We start from the raw sequence: 18,725 nt of genomic DNA, 5'->3' as shown, positions 1-18,725 counted from the left end.
TTTTATATTTTACAAAAAGTGCAGATTTCAATAGAATTTGGCAGTTTTATAAGTTAACCTTGTTACACCCCTTGGGTGTCAATCAGGCAACAGGTCCTGTTACTTCCTGGTTGGATTTCTCAGTTGAACTTAAAACTCAACAGGCTGCCAATTACTCAAAAACACCTCCAGATTCCAAGTATTTTAGAAAAGTAATGTTTACATAGTTTTTTTTGTTTTGTTTTATTATGCTTAGATCGCATATTAGTTCATGGAAACAAATATTTTGGTTAGACAGAAAAACCATTAAAAATCATGTACCAAATAATTAAATTATAGATAAGTAAACAGTGTTATAAATTTATAACATGTATAACAATTATACAACATATATATAATATTTTTAGGCTCACTAATAATGGACACACACATGCATATGATAATCACACACTCTCATGCATATGGAAATTCCAGACACACTAATTGGTACAACTGTCAGAAAGACAAACATGGATATTCAGAGACATACGTTTTCAGACACATGTCGATGCACAATGTCAGAGACATATATACACACTCACACAGAGCAAAATGTACTGTCAGACACGTACGGACATAAATATGCTGACAGAAACACAGTCACACAAACCCATACACTTTTAGTAGTGTGTGTGGAACTGCACTCACTCCCATAAAAAGACAAAGACCTTTTGGGGTCGAAACAGTGCTGCTGTGGTTCTTAATAAAGTACCTGTCTTGAACCAAGGAGTGCCTGGACCTCTATTATTTTACATACCCATACACTGTTACACACACTGTCAGACACATACACACACTGCCACCACTCACATGCACTGTCACACACACTGTCACATACACATAAACTATCATACATACTGTCAGGCACACATACATTGTCACACACATATACTGTTACAAACACACATACACTGTCAGAAATACACACGGTGACTTTCATTCTGAGTGCTCTCATTTCAGTGAGACATTGATGTCTGCTCACTGCTCTTCTCTGCCAGCCACCCTCCAGTTTCTGTGAGGGAGGATGGCTGCCATTTCTTCCTGCAACTCCCCATCAGTCACCCTGTACTGCCTGGCACTCTGGGAGTATTTGTATTGAGAGGATGGGAGGCTGGCTTTTCTCCCCTGAAGTTGCATTGTGTTTTGTATTTGATGACATTTCTATTGAATAAATAAGATAAATATAAAAAAAAAAAGAAGAGGAGGGCTTGCAAAGGCTGCAGACAAGATATCTGCAGATTTCACAAACTGTTTTTAGATATACCCTAAATGAAAAAAATGCATAATTAAATGCATATCTGCTTTCATTGGGTTTATATCTACTAAACAGTAATATTTATTTTTGTATTTGGACAGTGGAGTGTGATTTTAAGTAATAATATTGATTCAGCTTCTTAAGTAATGTCCATACTAATATTTCCCTAATCATGTTAGTTGTACACAATCTCACCTTATCACAGGCTGATCCAGGTTTCACAATCAGACTGGATGTTGATATTTCATTATTTTCAGAGTCTGGTTGGTTGATTTCCTGAAATTAATGTTTCTCATTCAGTATCACAGTATAGAATTTGGTACAGATAATATAATGTTTATAAATCGAATATATACTGCCACAGTAAAATAAGCGGGCTCAGATACATCTCCTGAGTACACCTAATTAGAGACTTGAATTTTGACAGATTGGCATGCTAAGCCTCTGTCTCATCTTGAGCCACTACATTTTGAGCCATGAGCCATTGCATGATGAGTATATCAGGATTTACCTAACTAGTTTTTCTAAAATTCCCACATGTTACTTAAAGGGATATGAACATTATTAAGTTAGATCACTACACACAGATTATGATTTAGCTCAGGACCACTAATTCTGGCCTCAGCTAACAAACGACATTACCAGTTACTGAGAAATACTGAGGCAAGGAAACAGTCCCTGATGGTGGAAAAGCTGCATGAAAGAATTATTCCATCCTGCATCCATAAGTGCCAAACGAGTTTGACAGAATAATCCATGTAGCACAAAGGGATAAACAGGAAACAAAGAAATACATTTTACACATGTCCTGGATACAAATGAGTGCCTCTTACCCAGTGTGTGCCTTCAAACATCTTCACGTCTAAAGGATCCCCTTGTAAAGTCCCATCAATGTTTACTAACGAATGGCAACTGCTCATAGCACCAAGTAGGGGTCCCCAGGGCAATGTGTTGCCAGATGTAAAATTGAGTATTTTCTGAAAACTAATAATAAATATAAACATTAAATCTCTAATAAAGAGCAATATAGGGGATGTAAACGTCATTTGACCATAACACATTCAATGTACTGTGTAAAATAATGTAGGAACTGAACCGTGCAAAGACATCGATTGGAGGAAGTATGTTAGGAGCACTGACTATAGATCTCATGAAAACACTCTAGGTTTTAGGCCATAAGCAGCTTGAACAACTGATGTGTGAGCTGGAATATGTACTAAAATGCTACTTGTTTATTATGGCCAAAAAAATGAAAATGACACAGTGGTACATGCATAACAAAGTAAGTGCCAAATTATATTAAGTAATTATATTGCCTAATGTTCCAACTGCTTAAGAGAAAAATAAATTTGGATCCATAGCTTGAAGATGGTATCAAATGTCAAGGTTCTTTGGCACACTTACCTCTTCTCACTGGCAGGAAGTAATCCCCAAAGGTCTAGGCCATCCTCTGTCAAAGTACCAGTCTAAAATATAAGAAACATATCTCATCACTTTGTTTAACATAAATAGTCACTTAATGTGCAATTTGATCTTATTTAAGTGCAGTTTTGAATTGGAGAACCATGGAAAAATAAAGAAGCATTTAATGTAGGGTTGCCCTTTTTTAATAGATTTTGATATTTGAGTTAAGTAATATTTTAATAATTTTTAGCTTGTTCGGGCAGAGCCCTCTTCACTTACTGTTTCTGTATGTCAAATGTAATTTACTAGAATTCTCTTGTTTTAAAGATTGTACAGCACTGCAGAATATGTTAGCTCTATAAATAATTGAAATTGCCTTCTTTGCCATTGGATAGTAGAACATTTTCACAAAATAATTAAGGCTTATGTAGCATGACTCTCCGGGTGCCTAAAAGTGTACCAAATTACCTCTTTAATCCCTTTGCAACATAACAGTTTTTATAAGACATTCGGGGTGACTAGAGGGACAATACAATGTAGTGGAGTCGGAGGGGATTGAAAAAATAAATGTGGATGCGGCCATGACAGTGCCGATTTAAGAAAAGTATTTTGTAACTGTTGTGCGTTTAGTTGCGAAGTTAGTTTACCTTTCAAGATTACTTACCTTATCAAAACAAATAAGGTTAAGTCGTCCACACACATTTATCCTTTGAGGGCTAATACAGAATATCCCTTGTGTTTTAAGTCTGCGTTGAGCATACATTATGCCAGTTGACAACGCTGCTGACAGGGCTGGAGGGACAGCAGTGGTTATAATGATCAGAGCTTTGATCACCACCTCAGTAGGAGATTCCTTAAACATGGAGGACAAAATATTGGAGTATAAGAAGGAATAATGATGTGTAAAAATAAGAAAAGCAGGTAAATTACTTCATTTTGAAGACAACTAATGTATAACTATACAGATTACCCCTCTTATCAACACAACCAAGCAGGCCCGGACTGGCCATCGGGCAAACCGGGCAAATGCCCGGTGGGCCGCGATGGCCATGGGCCGAGGCCGGCAGGAAAGATCAAGAGATCTCTCCTGCCGGCCCATGCAGGGCAGCACCGGCCCCAAGGTGGAGTCCTGTCTCCCATCATGGGCCGGAGGGGAGAACACCGAGCAACTTCCTTCTCTTCCTCTCGCGAGCTCCGAGATTATCAGAGCGTTGCCATGGTAACCCGTGGCAATGCTCTGAAAAAACAGCGCTCGCGAGAGGGAGAGAAACATGGTCTGTACCCTGCGGGGTACAGACTGAATTACCTGCCGCTGGACCACCTGGGATCGGTGCGTGGCGTGCCCCCCCCCTCACTGGACCACCAGGTATGTGAATGCTTCCTCTCTCCCCTGCCAAGTTAAAAGGGTATTATCAATTTTGGTAAATGGTATTATCATTTTTTTTTTTTATTATTACTTTTTTTGTTTAATTCTTAAATTAATAATGTATGGCCATATCATCCACTATATACACCCCCCTCACATGCACAAACCACACACACACACACACACACACACACACACACACACACTGCACCCCCTGCACTAACACACAAACACACTACACACACTGCACAAACACACTGCACCCCCTGCACTAACAAACACACTGCAGCCACCTGCACTAACACACAAACACACTACACAAACTGCACTAACACACTGCACTAACACACTAGACACACTGCACAAACACACTGCACTCCCTGCACTAACACACAAACACACTACACACTACACAAACACACTGCACCCCCTGTACTAACAAACACACTGCACCCCCTGCACTAACAAACACACTGCACCCCCTGCACTAACAAACACACTGCACCCCCTGCACTAACAAACACACTGCAGCCCCTGCACTAACACGCAAACACACTGCACCCCCTGCACTAACACGCAAACACACTGCACCCCCTGCACTAACACACAAACACAATACACACACTGCACTAACACACACACATACTGCTCCCCTACACGAACACACTACACACAACGCACCCCCTGCACTAACACACAAACATACTGCCCCCTGCACTAACACACAAACATACTGCATCCCCTGCACTAGCACACACACTACACACACTGTACCCCCTGCACTTACACAAACATACTGCTCAACTGCACTAACACACTACACACACAGCACCCCCTGCACTAACACACAGACACACTAAACACACTCTATCCCCCTATATACACACTACAGGCCCTGCATTAACACACAGCACACACTCTATAGCCCTATATCCACACTACACCTCCTGCACTTACACACAAACACACTTCACACACTCTCTATACACCTTATATACACACTATACCCGCGGCACTCACATACACACTCTATACCCCCTATACATACATTACACTCCCTGCACTTTTATGCATTATGACCCTTTAAACACACACATTACACCTCCTGCATGCAAACACAGTAATTTATATCCCCTATAAATACATATTCCGCACCCCCTGTACACACTACACCACCTATGCATACATCACTGCACCTACACACATGTGCTGTACAGCTCCTATATGCATACACACACTAGAGCCCCTAGATACACTCACAAACACACAGTACAGCTCTTTACATGCACACACTACACCAACTAGGCCCACACACTCCACAGGCCCTATATAAATACACACATACTTTACAACCCAAAAACACAGACTGCAGTCCCTAGCCACATGCAGTACGCCACAAACAGACCCCTTTACACACAATACAACACAAAAAGTCTGTTCTACACAAATGCAACCTCCAAACATATACAACACCACAGGGAACATCCCCACACATGCACAACACTTCAACAGCCCTGTTCCTGTTTTGATCTCTGGTATCCCACTATTGAGGACACCAAAGACAAATCGCAAGCAAACACAGCGCATGCTTGGGCCCCAAAAGAAACAACATGGCATTAACTTCCATCTAAAACACTGGATGCTCTGGAGAAGCGTGACATTAACATACTCATTTGGTGGTGGTGACATGACATGCCCCCTTTCTGACCCCGCCCCTAATAGTGGGCTGCTCTGCCTTTAATTGCCCGGGCTGAATTTTTGTCCCGGTCCGGCCCTGCATCAATTGTTGTATGCACTAGAGAGCAGGTCTATGTTTGGGGGAATTCTACTAGAACAGGGATTCTCATGAATCTATGTTTAGGGGAAATTCCCCCGAACATAGACCAGCTCTCTAATGTGGGGAATCCCTCAAATTGCCCTAGAGAGCTGGTCATATAGAAAGAATAGGAAATAAGGGCTGCGCCAGAGCTGGTCATATGTCTGAACTGTCGCTATGCAGGTAAGTCACTAAGTGTGGACTACCTGCATTGTTTTTACTTAACAGAGTATTTATATAACAAAATATTGGTATAATGTATAACTAGATACAAAATGTAATTGTCATTTCAGAGTCATTTTTGTAACATAAAGTAACATCTTTTCAACGTTTGTTTAGTTTGTAAGTACAACTGTATCTGCATGTAGACCTTGAATTAAAATTTTGCTACCTTCACCCAAACTATTTAACTGAAGTGTGGGTTACAATTGTTTCAATTAAAATAGGCCATACATAGTTATAAACCAGTGTGTCATTTTAATTCAGTTAAAACATTACATTATATCACCATTAGATGGAGCCAACAGAAAATAATTAGCTGAGTTAGGTTAACACATACGACGTTAATCTTACCCCATTCATGACAAAAACAGCGACTGTATAGATTGTTCCAATTACAGCAACAGTTGCCAAAATCATTAGAAATCTGAAAGCGTCTCTGTACAGCTTGAAATTCATAGGCTTTGGGTAGAGGATAGACCTGACCATATCACCTTTCGCAGTGTTAAAACCTGCAAATTCATACATATGTAGATACTATTATAACTGTTATAAGTAATGCATATATTTCCACAAACAGTTGATAAATTATTTAAATGTGCTTTTTCACTATTTAAAATATGAGCACCAAAGATAACTTGAAAAATATTATTAGGGCATTTTTCTCTTTATTAAATGAACTTAAAACGTGACTTCATTTAATTTCATTAATTCCATACTGAGAGTATGAAGTTGAAAACAAATTGCATGTGTCTTACTGTACCATACATTCTGTTTGTGACATTCACACCAATATTGCAACATTTTTAAAGGGGCAAAAAACATAATACAATTACTAGAACTTTGGCAGATATCTCTGACAAAATGGTTGCATAAAAGTGTTAAAATCCTGATATGTAAGTACCCTAAGTCGTCTACTATTAAAAAGCATAGAATTTCCTATGATGGATTTAGGTCCCATGACCATTATTAAACCTATCAGCTTACCACACGTTGAAAACAATTCAAAATGATACATTTGTAACAGTAAAAAAAATCATAGATTTATAAAATATTTTTAGATTTAGATATGTGAGTTTGTCTTTTAAATGGATTTTGTGCACCTTTTCATTAATTCTTTGCTGCAAGATTATTTCACATATGCATACACATATTTACATCTTTATGGGGTTCTTCACTTGAATTTTTGTATTGAACATATTATTCACTGTTTCTATATATTAATTATAACATAAGGTGGGCTTTGTAAATGTACAGTATAAAGGAAGAAAACCTTTTATGCACTTAAAAACAGCAATACGTTATATATGTGTGAGGTAGACTAAACATTTTGTTGCACACATAAAGGCTGGTTGACCAACTGTGAAATGCTCTGATCGTTACGGTTTTAATGGCAATAATGCTGAACTAAAAAAATTGTGTTATGTATACATATGTCAGTTTACTATGAAGTATAAAGATGTATGATATCTTACCAGTTCTTAGAACTACTGCCTTCACGTGACCATGACCTGCTGATTTTGTCTGAATTACTTCTGTTCCACAAAAAAGGATGTGTCTTTTGAAGTCCTCACCACTGTGTTCTTTCCAGGGCATGGTACGATCAAGATGGGGAAGTGGAATCTTACAAACAGGAACACTTTCACCTGTAATAGATTAGGAATCCCACATGTTAAGTTTATTTACCAGTGTAATTTATCTCCCAATATTTCACAGATATGTGGTGGTATTCTGGCCATGTTTCTTGACACTATGCTTAAAATTAGTTGTTATTATTATTATATATTATATTAATTGATATATAAAAAAAAACACACATTTACAGTGTGCAAAATGCCAATCTATGTCCAAACATTTTCAATAAAAAGTATTACATTTAAAGGTAAACTAAAACTTCAGAAGTTTTATTAATTTCCCAATGTTTAGAAAGGGTTGAAAAATATTATATATATATTCCTGTCAGCTTTGTCCTTTGTACCTGGCAGTCAATACAGAGAAAACATGAGAGGAAATATTAAAGGAACGCTATAGGGTCAGGAACACAAACATGCATTCCTGACCCTATAGTGTTAAAACCACCATTTAAGTGGCTTGCCCCTCTTTAGCCCCCTTAACCCCTTAAGGACCAAACTTCTGTAATAAAAGGGAATCATGACATGTCACACATGTCATGTGTCCTTAAGGGGTTAAAAGGTAAAAAAAAACGTACCTTATTTTCAGCAATACGCAGGTTCCCACCCCTGATCTGCCACCTTGCTGACATCATCAGAATTAAACTTTTCAGCCAATCCAATGCTTTCCTATGGGCCGGCTTGGCCAATCAGCACCTCCTCATAGAGATGCATTGAATCAATGCATCTCTATGATAAAAGTTCTATGTCTCCATGCAGAGCGTGGAGGCGCTGAACGGCATCTGAGGAGAGGCCACTGGAGGTGTCCCTAGGGGGCAATGCAAGCACTGCCTTTTCTCTGAATAAAGCAGTGTTTACATAAAAAATGCCTGCAGGGAATAATTATACTCACTAGAACAACTATATTAAGTTGTAGTTGTTCTGGTGACTATAATGTCCCTACTACAAATGCTTCTATTTCTTCTCATTTACAAAGTGTGCTGTGTTGTCAACTTAATTGTCAATGTTGTATTCAACGGTGTAATTTTCAGACAAGTGACAGTTCCACTTTAAGATAATAAACACGAATTTCAATAAAACAAAGTGTTCTAAATCCAATATAATTTATGTTGTTGTGTACCTGTGAGCATGCTTTCATTTACAATACATCCCCCAGTGATCAGTATGGTATCGCATGGTAAAAATAGCTTTTTTCCTGTAAGAACAAGAACATCTCCCGGCACCAAACATTGCGACTCAATCTCTTTGCATTCTACAGAGATGTCAGAAAAAAAAAAAAAGGTTACTACAAACCATGCAACGTGATGCTAGTCTATGATTAATTGGCTGCAACCAATGTCGAGTTCTTATTATGAATTTATACTATTTTCTCCTGTCTCTGTTGCTGTATAGTGGGAGACAGCAAAGAGGTAACAAATAAACAATGAAAAACAGCATAATCTCAATTTAGAGTATGTAGCAAAAAACAAGGAGTATGCATCTCCTGTGTTTTTTTAAGTATGTTTACAATTGGCATAAACATAGTTAGGGACATTCCCTATACTCCAAATGGTCTTGCACCCAATGGGGCAAAACCATTCAGCTGCATACAGGGCCATTGAGACTGCAAAATCAAGATATTGTTAACGCTATTCAACAACGTCCAGATTTTGCAAATTCAGATCTGAATTTGGTCGAGATTTCAGCTGGTCTCAATGCCACCGGACAGCTGAAATTTGAATATGAATGCTTCACATCTAGGCCCAGATTAAAACTATTAGAAAAATCCACACTCTTGTGCACTGGCAGCGCTAGCTACTAACTGACAAATAGTTACCTTTGGTGGCACAAAGGTTAATTATGTAGCAGCTAAATAAGAAGCTAAAAACAAAACAGGGTGGTCTTAATAACTTAAGGGCGGTAGGTGGGGCTTAAAATAATTATACAATGGGGTGGTGGACATCAGTGATCTGTCCACCTCGATTGTTTATTTTAAAATGTATTTTATAAGTCCCCCTTGTTATTTAGCTGGTCACATCCTCATAGGATGGGGCCTTCATAGCGAATGGGCAGCAATTGTCTCCCAGTCACTAGTTTTAAACCTCCCTTATAATAATATGGGGTCTTATTGACCCCCCATAAAGTTTTATTTATTTATTTCAAGCTTCTTTTAATGTGGCAGCTGGCTAGCAAGCGCCAGCCAGCCACCACATAATTAACCCTTGCAGCGTAAAAAAACAAGTGAATGATAACTTGCAAATGTGCATTCTGCCGGAAGCATTTGATACTGAAGTTTGATAAAACTGGTGCTATGTGAATATTCCAAATCCTATACTTTGTATATGATTTGGATGCAAAAATACTGATTTTAATATGGACTCTGAAAGCATCCAGCCTATTGTAGCCCTACCAAATTCCAACTGTATTTGGCTTTTGTAAATATGAGAATTGCTATTTTGGTCAGAATTTGGTAATTTTCCCTAGATTTTGATCCAGTGTTTAGAGAATAACCATATGTATGTGTTTTAAGTTTGGTATTATGTTCTCACAGACTTTACATATGATTTCGAGTTTTTAGTTTTCAACTCAAGCATTTGCGTCTTCGTCATTTCATATTCACAGAGATATTTTATTGATTATAAAGTGTCAAAACTGCATAAGTTTTGCTCGCTGTGGCAATCTAGCACTCTTGCTATATATTGTGAGGTTTATTTGCTGGGCACATTTAACTAATGGGACACTTGTCGGGCACAGTGGTTATTCATTTTATGCATTTCCACATTTGTAGGTCACCTTGATGGGCACAGCACACACTGTGGCAAACAAAGTAATAAAGAGCAAAGCTGCCCAGTGTAGTACAGGGATATAAGCCAGATAGCTATGATTTAAAAGCTACAGTGCAGTTGCTGGGCATAGTGGGTTAAAAAAGATAACATACAGAATAGTTAGCCTAACAAATGATTATCATATTTTCGAGTTTGCTTTTAGCTTTGCTCAACTTTTGCTTCATTTTTGCTACTTGTAGACCACATAATTTAGGTAAAAAGTCCATGAAAACTGAGCATTTTGACAGATATCACATGTCAATAAAAAAACAACTGACCCTAAATACCATTTAGCATGGGAAAAAATGAGCACTAAACTTTTACATTAGTTTTGCACGATCCATGCTTTTTTGCTACAGACTCTAAATGTGTCTGTTAGTTCATCATTTATTACATATGCTAATAGCATAATTGATAGATGTAACGGATAAATAATATTTAGCTTAGTTTAAAGTACTGCAATATGTCTTCAAGTATTTTTCATTAAAAAAAATGTGTGTGTGTATATATATTTATATATATTATATATATTTATCTCATGGCAGTTATTCTGAATCATATGATACATTGTATATTAATTTTGTGTGCAGGCTGCTGTTCTGGAATAGCTTTTGTGCAATACATCAATTATCAGTTTAACATACCTCCATTTTTGTGGCGCACAGTGACTTTTACACTGTTATTGGATTCAACTAGATTGTGAAGCTTTACAGATTCCTTTAGAAAGAAATATTACATCAGTTTCACAATTATAATGATCATTTTAGATTTTGTTCATGCTGTAAACATTGCAATAAGTTAACATTCAGTGACAAACATCTACTTTATTGCCCCCTTTAGTGTTACAGTTAATTAGAACACAGAGATCCCAAATCACCCCAGCCCTTCAGGTATAAGACTGTGGTGTTTAGTACATTTAGCTATTTCTTTCAAGTGCATCAATCACGGACAAAAGCGTCAATAATTGGAAAGATAATCAGATTCTCTACAAATAAACAAGCAATCACTATTTATTTCTGTATAATACACGGTACGTGTTTTAATAGGAAGGACAATGTGTTTTGGAAGTATTTTTTGAGGTGTATAAGTTTTATTGTTACCGAAGTCACTGGGCTATTTTTCTTAACCATGAAAGGATACAAGGATGAAATGGCTCTGCTAGAGGTCTGACCTACGCATTTAAAAAAAGGTACTGGAAATGATCCATTAATCAATTGAGCTGCTTTTCTAGTTAATTCTAGAACGTTCTTCTATCAGAGTTGCTTATGAGTGTGAGGAATTAAAATGCAATTTCTGACCTCCATTCTAAAGGGACTGATGGTGTTACATTACGTGCTATAGTTTTCATACACACCTTCCGGAGGTCATGCACAGTAAAGATGATAGATATAAGAGTCATTATAATAACGGCAATTGAGTATTCTATAAAACCCACTGCAAGCCACAGAGCCAGACTGCATGCTTCAAATGCATAGAATGGATTTAAAACCTGGAGAGGATAGAAAAAAAAAAACACAGAAGACAGACTTGATTACTTATGTTCTTTTTGTGAGTTTATGGAATGTAAAGCCCATGTTGTTAATCTTTTGTGTACTTTTGTGTACATTACCTCTTTTAAAAGTAACTTCCAAATTGGCACAACATCAACCTCAATTTTGTTCAGTCCACATATTGATCTTCTGTGGAATGCAAAGCAAAGTCTAAGTTTAAAACTCAATGAGTGGCATTGTTAATGTCCACATTTCTTAAAGGTTTACTGATAAGATAATTTGATGTAAAACAATGGTTCACAAACTTTTTTGATTAGGGCATACTTCAAAGAGAGAAAGATTTCCAAGAGACTCATCATTTTTTGGAGTCATTACGAGCTTACTAAAGGGATGTTCCAAACTCCTAAAGCACTTCAGCTTTAGACTGCAAGCCACCTTGTCCCAAGTAATATAAGTGCAGATTTAAAAATAAGTTGTCACCTTTATGAAGTAAACACTTGTCAGTCAATCTGACAGCTAGTACAATTGTTTAAACAGAAATTAGAGTTTTCATTGGCAAGCATTAGTCATATGAATTTACTTTGACAGATTTACCAAATGTGAATCTCATTTTTTTTGAATGCTGACATTCTAGGTTAAACCCTTTGTTATTATTATTATAGCCCAGAAGTTAAGGTGTTTTTTTGGCCTCGGCCCACTAATCGAAAAGCAGTGCTATATAGGCATGGAATGGCCCATGTACTATCTTAGGACCAAACTATTCTTCAACTTAAACTTTAAAGGAGCACTATAGGGTCAGGAACACAAACATGTATTCCTGGCCATATAGGGTTAAAACCCCCATCTAGCCACCCTGAGCCCCTCATGCCTCCCAAAATATAGTAAATCTTACTTGTACTCAAGTCTGAAGCTGCAGGCTTTGTGCCTGTTTCCTTTAGACCTGCCCACTGCCTGCTGACATCATCAGAAGTGATAGCCTGATCCAATCACAATGCTTCCCCATAGGATTGGCTAAGACTGACAAGGAGGCAGATCAGGGGCAGAGCCAGCATGATTCAAACGCAGTCCTGGCCAATCAGCATCTCCTCATAGAGGTGAATTGAATCAATGAATCTCTATGAGGAAAGTTCAGTGTCTGCATGCAGAGGGTGGAGACACTGAATGTTTGGATGCATTTTAGGCAGCCATGACCCAGGAAGGATCTCTAACAGCCATCTGAGGAGTGGCCAGTGAAGTTATCACTAGGCTGTAATGTAAACACTGCATTTTCTCTGAAAATACAATGTTTACAGCAAAAAGCCTGAAGGTAATGATTCTACTCACCAGAACGAGTTCAATAAGCTGTAGTTGTTCTGTAAACTATAGTGTCCCTTTAAACAATATGAATTTGATACTTAACAGAGAGACATACAGTGCAGGAAATAAATAAGCCTGGAAAAGAAACCCATGTAACATATCCAAGACTCAAACACAAGATAGTTATATGTGCAACAAAATGACAAGAGATAGTGAAAAAAAAAGAACGCATTGAATATATTTATATGCAAAATATAGTGTTGCTACATTTGTAAGTATAAACAATGTAATATTTTTAAATATACACACGTTTCATACACAAATACATAAAAATTCAACAAATAACACCTGTGCAGTACCTGATGTTTTGCTCTTCAGTTGTCAGTCCATATGCAAACTTAGAGTGGATATCATAACAGGATAGGCTATCCTCCAAAACCCTGAAAACCGTTTGTTTAACAGTAAATTATTTTAGAAGTTGTAATGTTAGCAGGTAAAAGGTATAAAATTAGAATTGTGTTCTTACCCAGCTCTTTCAAATTTCTGTTCTTCTTGGTCCCAAACATAACTGATTTTTTGAACCCGTATCATTTTAACCTATTAATGTAAATGAGAAATTATATCAACTTCCCAAGTATTGGAATAACATTGCATCCTTGGAATACAGGGCAAAAAACAGACAGCCTTCAATTTTGCAAAGATTCTATACTTACTACATTAATGGGATACTGTTAGTGCCAAAGCAAATTTAGCTTAATGAAGCAGTTTTGGTGTATAGATCATGGCCCTGCAGTCTCATTGTTCAATTATCTGCTATTTAGGAGTTATATTACTTTGTTTATGCAGCAATAGCCACACCTTCCTGCACGTGACTTACACAGCCTTCTTAAATACTTCCTGTAAAGTGAGATGTTTAATCCTTTTTTATTGCACTTTCTGTTTATAAATACGAATTTCTTAACTCCTGCTCTGTTAATAGCCTTCTAGACCCTGCAAGTAAATCCTGTGTATGATTAAAGTTCAATTTACAAAGCATGAGTTAAAAACCTCTAAGGTAATGTAACATCTGTCTGAAAATGAAACTGATTTTTTTCATGCAAGCTACGTGAGTCACAGTCAGGAGATGTGTGACTGCTGTGATGGCTGCATAAACAGAAACAACAGTGCTTTTACTCCTGCATGACAGAGAATTGAGAAATTAGACTGCATGAGGCATGATTTGTACCGAAAACTGTTTCACTAAGCTAAAGTTGTTCTGATGCCTTTTACTGCTTAGCAAGTGTTTCTGAGAAGGCTCAAAACGTGTTCAGTTGCTTTTTTTCTTTTTCACAATGTATGTGGTGTAAAGATTTTTGTATATTATTTTTTATACATGATGTGATTTTTCCATGAAATATGCCTATTGCAATCAAGCCTAATTGATGGTTCCTACAATTTTGTTTGGATCTCTCAGGAGTGTGGTATATAAATGTATTGCTTATATTCTTTTAACCTACTGAGCTTTTTTTACAAGAAGGACAAACCAGAATCCTGATGGAGAAGGCTCACATAGGGTTTGCCTAGAATTTTAATGGAATTTAACTCCATAATTCTGTATATATTATTGTAAATTTATGTGCATTGTTTTACAGACTCAGTTAAGACAAAGTGTACCTGGTTTTAGATCCCAGAGAAAGGACTGAGAAATCAATATTCATTTATAAAGACTGAGGAACAAAATCTTTTTTGATCTTAACACCTACAGACACATTGCACAATCCTCCTGGAGTTATTTGATTAAGGTTTGTGATGTGACAAGATATTTTGTTTCTCACCAGTGATGTGCTTTATTACTCATTATACTCATTACATATTACATTTTTATATTTTAGGGCAATAAAAAGCTGGATCTCTGATATATAGGGTTAGGATAAGTCAACATATTTTTTTTTACTTATTTTTTTTAAGTATAGATGGCACTTTTCTCTAGGAAACATATTATATTTTTTTTATTGTTGTATATCTAAATTAAGTTAAGGTTCCTTATTATGTGTTTTGGACTACCTTAACTTTACTTTGGGAAAATATTATTAATTGTCTATTCATTAGCACAACTTACCTTCAAGTCAGGCTTTTGAATGGATTTACTGATAATTGATTTGCTGTCAGCAATCACAGGCGTCACAGTTGTGGTTGTTTTTGATATATTCAGGTTCTGCGGTTGGATCCAAATCACATTTTTTCTGCAGTATTGCTCAAATTCATCCTAGGTGTGCACAAGTATAGTTGAAGTTTCGCTCATTGCGTAAACAGTGCTAAATAAGTTACACTATTACTAATAAGCCAATACACAAGCAGACATGTAATAAACAAAAAAAAGATGTAACAAAAGTATATTTTGCATGTCCACAACCAATCATGATGGGATTTGAGCACTGCCATTTTGGCATGGCCAGGATCAATCAAGCTCCAGTTACCATGTAAATAATTCAAGATAAAGGTGTGTGTGCGGGGGGAAGAGGGGGCAGTAAAGTTACAGTTCATATTTTATTTCTCTTTAAGGACATAGTTTGCTTTGAATACTTTAGATAGCTTTAAAATCCATGGCTCAATTGCCAGTGGATCCAATAAGTAAAAAGAAGTATATTTTAAAACTCCTGAAGATTCCTAAAAATATTTTTTGTGTGTGTTAATTGCTTATTAAAATTAATTATATACAAGGAGATATTTCCAAACATGGTAATTCCACCTTCAGATTTTATATATTTCATATTGCATTAACTAACACAGGTTACTAGGCAGATTACACGAAGAAATTTTTTTTAATTAATAATGTCCAAGTCAACATTACCTTTAAAAGGTTTACTCCAACCAAAAGATAGTATTTTAATAAAACACGGATTTTGAATGTGTCACCCTTGTTGTATGCCCCTCTCCCCCTTAAAAGTAATAAAGAAAGAACAGAGGCTAAGTTCTCTCTGTAGCTGGGTAATCCTCTGGTGACGTCACTCACCCCCTATTGCACGCTACTTGTGTTGACAACAGATGACAAATATGCACATAATTCACAGCTAATGACACTATTGGAATTAAACGCCATCAGTAAAGTGCTTTAACTCTTTATATTCTGCAGTGCTCAGTAAAATGCTGCACACACAGACTCCAAGCAATAAAGATGTCATGATGCTTGGATTAACCATTTTTTATAAACTGTTTTCTGGAGAAAGTGCTTATCAACTTCTACTCTTTGAGATCAGCTGAGCAATTACATGTTGCGTCTCTGGCTTTTAGTCTGTCTCCACAACACATTCAGACCAGATCATCCAACAGGAGAAAAAGTAATTTTTTTAGAAAAATATGCGTTGTGTGTTACCTTTTCAGTGCCAATAGTTATTTTAACAGAGATTCGATTCACAGTTCAAAGTAATTTTCAAAGTCATCTATCTGTTACAATTACTCTCCACCTCACCCGATAGAAATGGTAGTTATATCGGGGTACAAATATATCCTACCCCAGCAGTTAGTACTGTATTTTGTGCATCCCTGTTCCTCTTTTGTTGTTACAATGTTGCCAAGGTAAAAAAAATAATCAAATTAAAATAAATACATTATATATACGCATATATAATTATTTATTTATTATTTTATTTTTTTGTAAGTTCAATTTATTTTTTTTCCACTTTGGGAATGATGTAAGTAATTTATTTTATATGAAATCCTTTGGACTCCCAATACTATATTTTGTTTTGGGAAGGGGATAATTATTAGTGGTTTATGTATGGTAATCATTATTTTGATCTTCTTACAGGTTAGTGTCCATAAGAACCATAATCATCAGAAGATCGAACAATACTCTGAGGCATGTTTTATCATGTGTTTTGTTTTTACTGTCACCAACTAGCCTTCTTGGGAGCAGATGTGTTAGATGTTTCATAAAAACAACAATATAGCAAAGTTAAATAACCCATGAGTTCAGCTTTACTGTTTATCAGTTTTATTGCTTTATTTCTTTACAGTTATATACATTCAATATAATGCAGTAGCGTTGTTTGGATTATGGCATTTAGAATAGATATGGTCTTACTGTAGTTTTAAGTAGTATAGTGTCAGCTTCTTGCAAGCTGCATGGAATACAATGTGCCCACACATGCCACTCTGGTTTCCAGTAGAATATAAGCCAAAGAAAGCCACAGGAGATGATGTATCCAACAACACAAACCATTCTTCGAATTGACTGTGCCTTGTAACCAAAAGTTTCCTACGGAAAATAAAAAATAAATAAAATAAAGGTACTCAACACTCCTGCACCAAAATGTGGAAATTGCTTTGGAGTGCCTGCCACTCACTATTTACTTATTGACACTTAAAGCGACACTGTAGTCATCAAAACAACTTTAGTTTAATAAAGCAGTTTTGGTGTATAGATCATGCCCCTGCAGTCTCACTGCTCATTTCTCTGTAATTTAAGAGTTACATTACTGTGTTCATACAGCCCTGGTCACACCTTCCTGCATGTAATGTACACAGCCTTCATAAACACTTCCTATAAAATTAGATCTAAAGTTAACACTTCCTTTATTGAAAATTCTGTTTAATTTAGAATTTCTTATCTCCTGCACTGGTAATAGCTTGCTAGATCTTTCAGGAGCATCCTGTATGTGATTTAATGTTTGGTTTACAGAGCAGGAAATAAAACCTATAAAGCAAGTTAACATCTGATTGAAAATGAAACCATTTTATTCATGCCGGCTGTGTCAGTCACAGCCAAGCGAGGTGTGTCTAGGTTTCCATGGTCAGAAACAAAAGTGATCTAACTCCTAAGTGGCAGAAAATGAAGTAGAGAGATTGCAGGGACACAATCGAAACACCAAAATGGCTTTATTAAGCTAATATTGTGGTGACTATAGTGTCCTTAAATCCAGTAACACTGCATGTCTGATGGTGAGTATCTGGTTGTGTATATTTCTTACTGAGTTTGTCTGGAAGTGTGTATATGTGTATGTGACTCAGAATGTGCCTGGAGTGAGTATCCTTGTGTGTCTCTATGAGTGTATATCTATCTTTCTGGTTCTTTGTGGAGGTGACTATGTGTGTGCTGGGGGGGTTACCATCTGTGGGTTGGTAACTATGTCTATGAGTGACTGTGTCTGTGGTGGAGGTCTGTGTATGATGGTGACTACATTTGTGAGGGGGTGACTGCATATGTGGGGGTGACTGTATTTGGGAAGGTGGCACTGTGTGGAGTGGTTACTGTGGCTGTGGGGGGTAGCTATGTGGGAATGAGAGTGCTAGTGAGATCTTTAGATATCCTCATCAGCTGTGCAGTAGCAGTGTACCCCTCAGAGTCAGTACTCTAATAGTAGCTCATTCTCCTATGGGTGCTATAGGTACTAATTTCCAAAGAAATGTATTTTCAATAAACAAACTTCACCTGCAATTGGTTAAAT

At 36.9% G+C, this 18,725-nt stretch overlaps 1 protein-coding gene across 1 annotated transcript in view; it reads right to left on the bottom strand.

The window, feature by feature from the left end:
- LOC134586873 (probable cation-transporting ATPase 13A4) overlaps positions 1–18,725 on the bottom strand; it is a 44,326-nt gene that overhangs the window by 24,585 nt on the left and 1,016 nt on the right. The window contains exons 2-15 of the mRNA XM_063442775.1: positions 17,363–17,536; positions 15,398–15,544; positions 13,826–13,896; positions 13,659–13,739; positions 12,123–12,192; positions 11,868–12,002; positions 11,158–11,230; positions 8,830–8,961; positions 7,554–7,724; positions 6,433–6,590; positions 3,342–3,530; positions 2,678–2,739; positions 2,107–2,257; positions 1,469–1,549 (exon numbers count right to left, since the gene is read on the bottom strand). Of these exons, the coding sequence (XP_063298845.1) occupies positions 1,469–1,549; positions 2,107–2,257; positions 2,678–2,739; positions 3,342–3,530; positions 6,433–6,590; positions 7,554–7,724; positions 8,830–8,961; positions 11,158–11,230; positions 11,868–12,002; positions 12,123–12,192; positions 13,659–13,739; positions 13,826–13,896; positions 15,398–15,544; positions 17,363–17,536 (1,695 nt within the window). The remainder of the gene's footprint in view (positions 1–1,468; positions 1,550–2,106; positions 2,258–2,677; positions 2,740–3,341; positions 3,531–6,432; positions 6,591–7,553; positions 7,725–8,829; positions 8,962–11,157; positions 11,231–11,867; positions 12,003–12,122; positions 12,193–13,658; positions 13,740–13,825; positions 13,897–15,397; positions 15,545–17,362; positions 17,537–18,725) is intronic.

This window comes from Pelobates fuscus, chromosome 2 (assembly GCF_036172605.1).
Source record: "Pelobates fuscus isolate aPelFus1 chromosome 2, aPelFus1.pri, whole genome shotgun sequence".
In the NCBI taxonomy this organism is placed as follows: Eukaryota; Metazoa; Chordata; class Amphibia; order Anura; family Pelobatidae; genus Pelobates; species Pelobates fuscus.
This window is presented reverse-complemented; position numbering and strand designations above follow the sequence as displayed.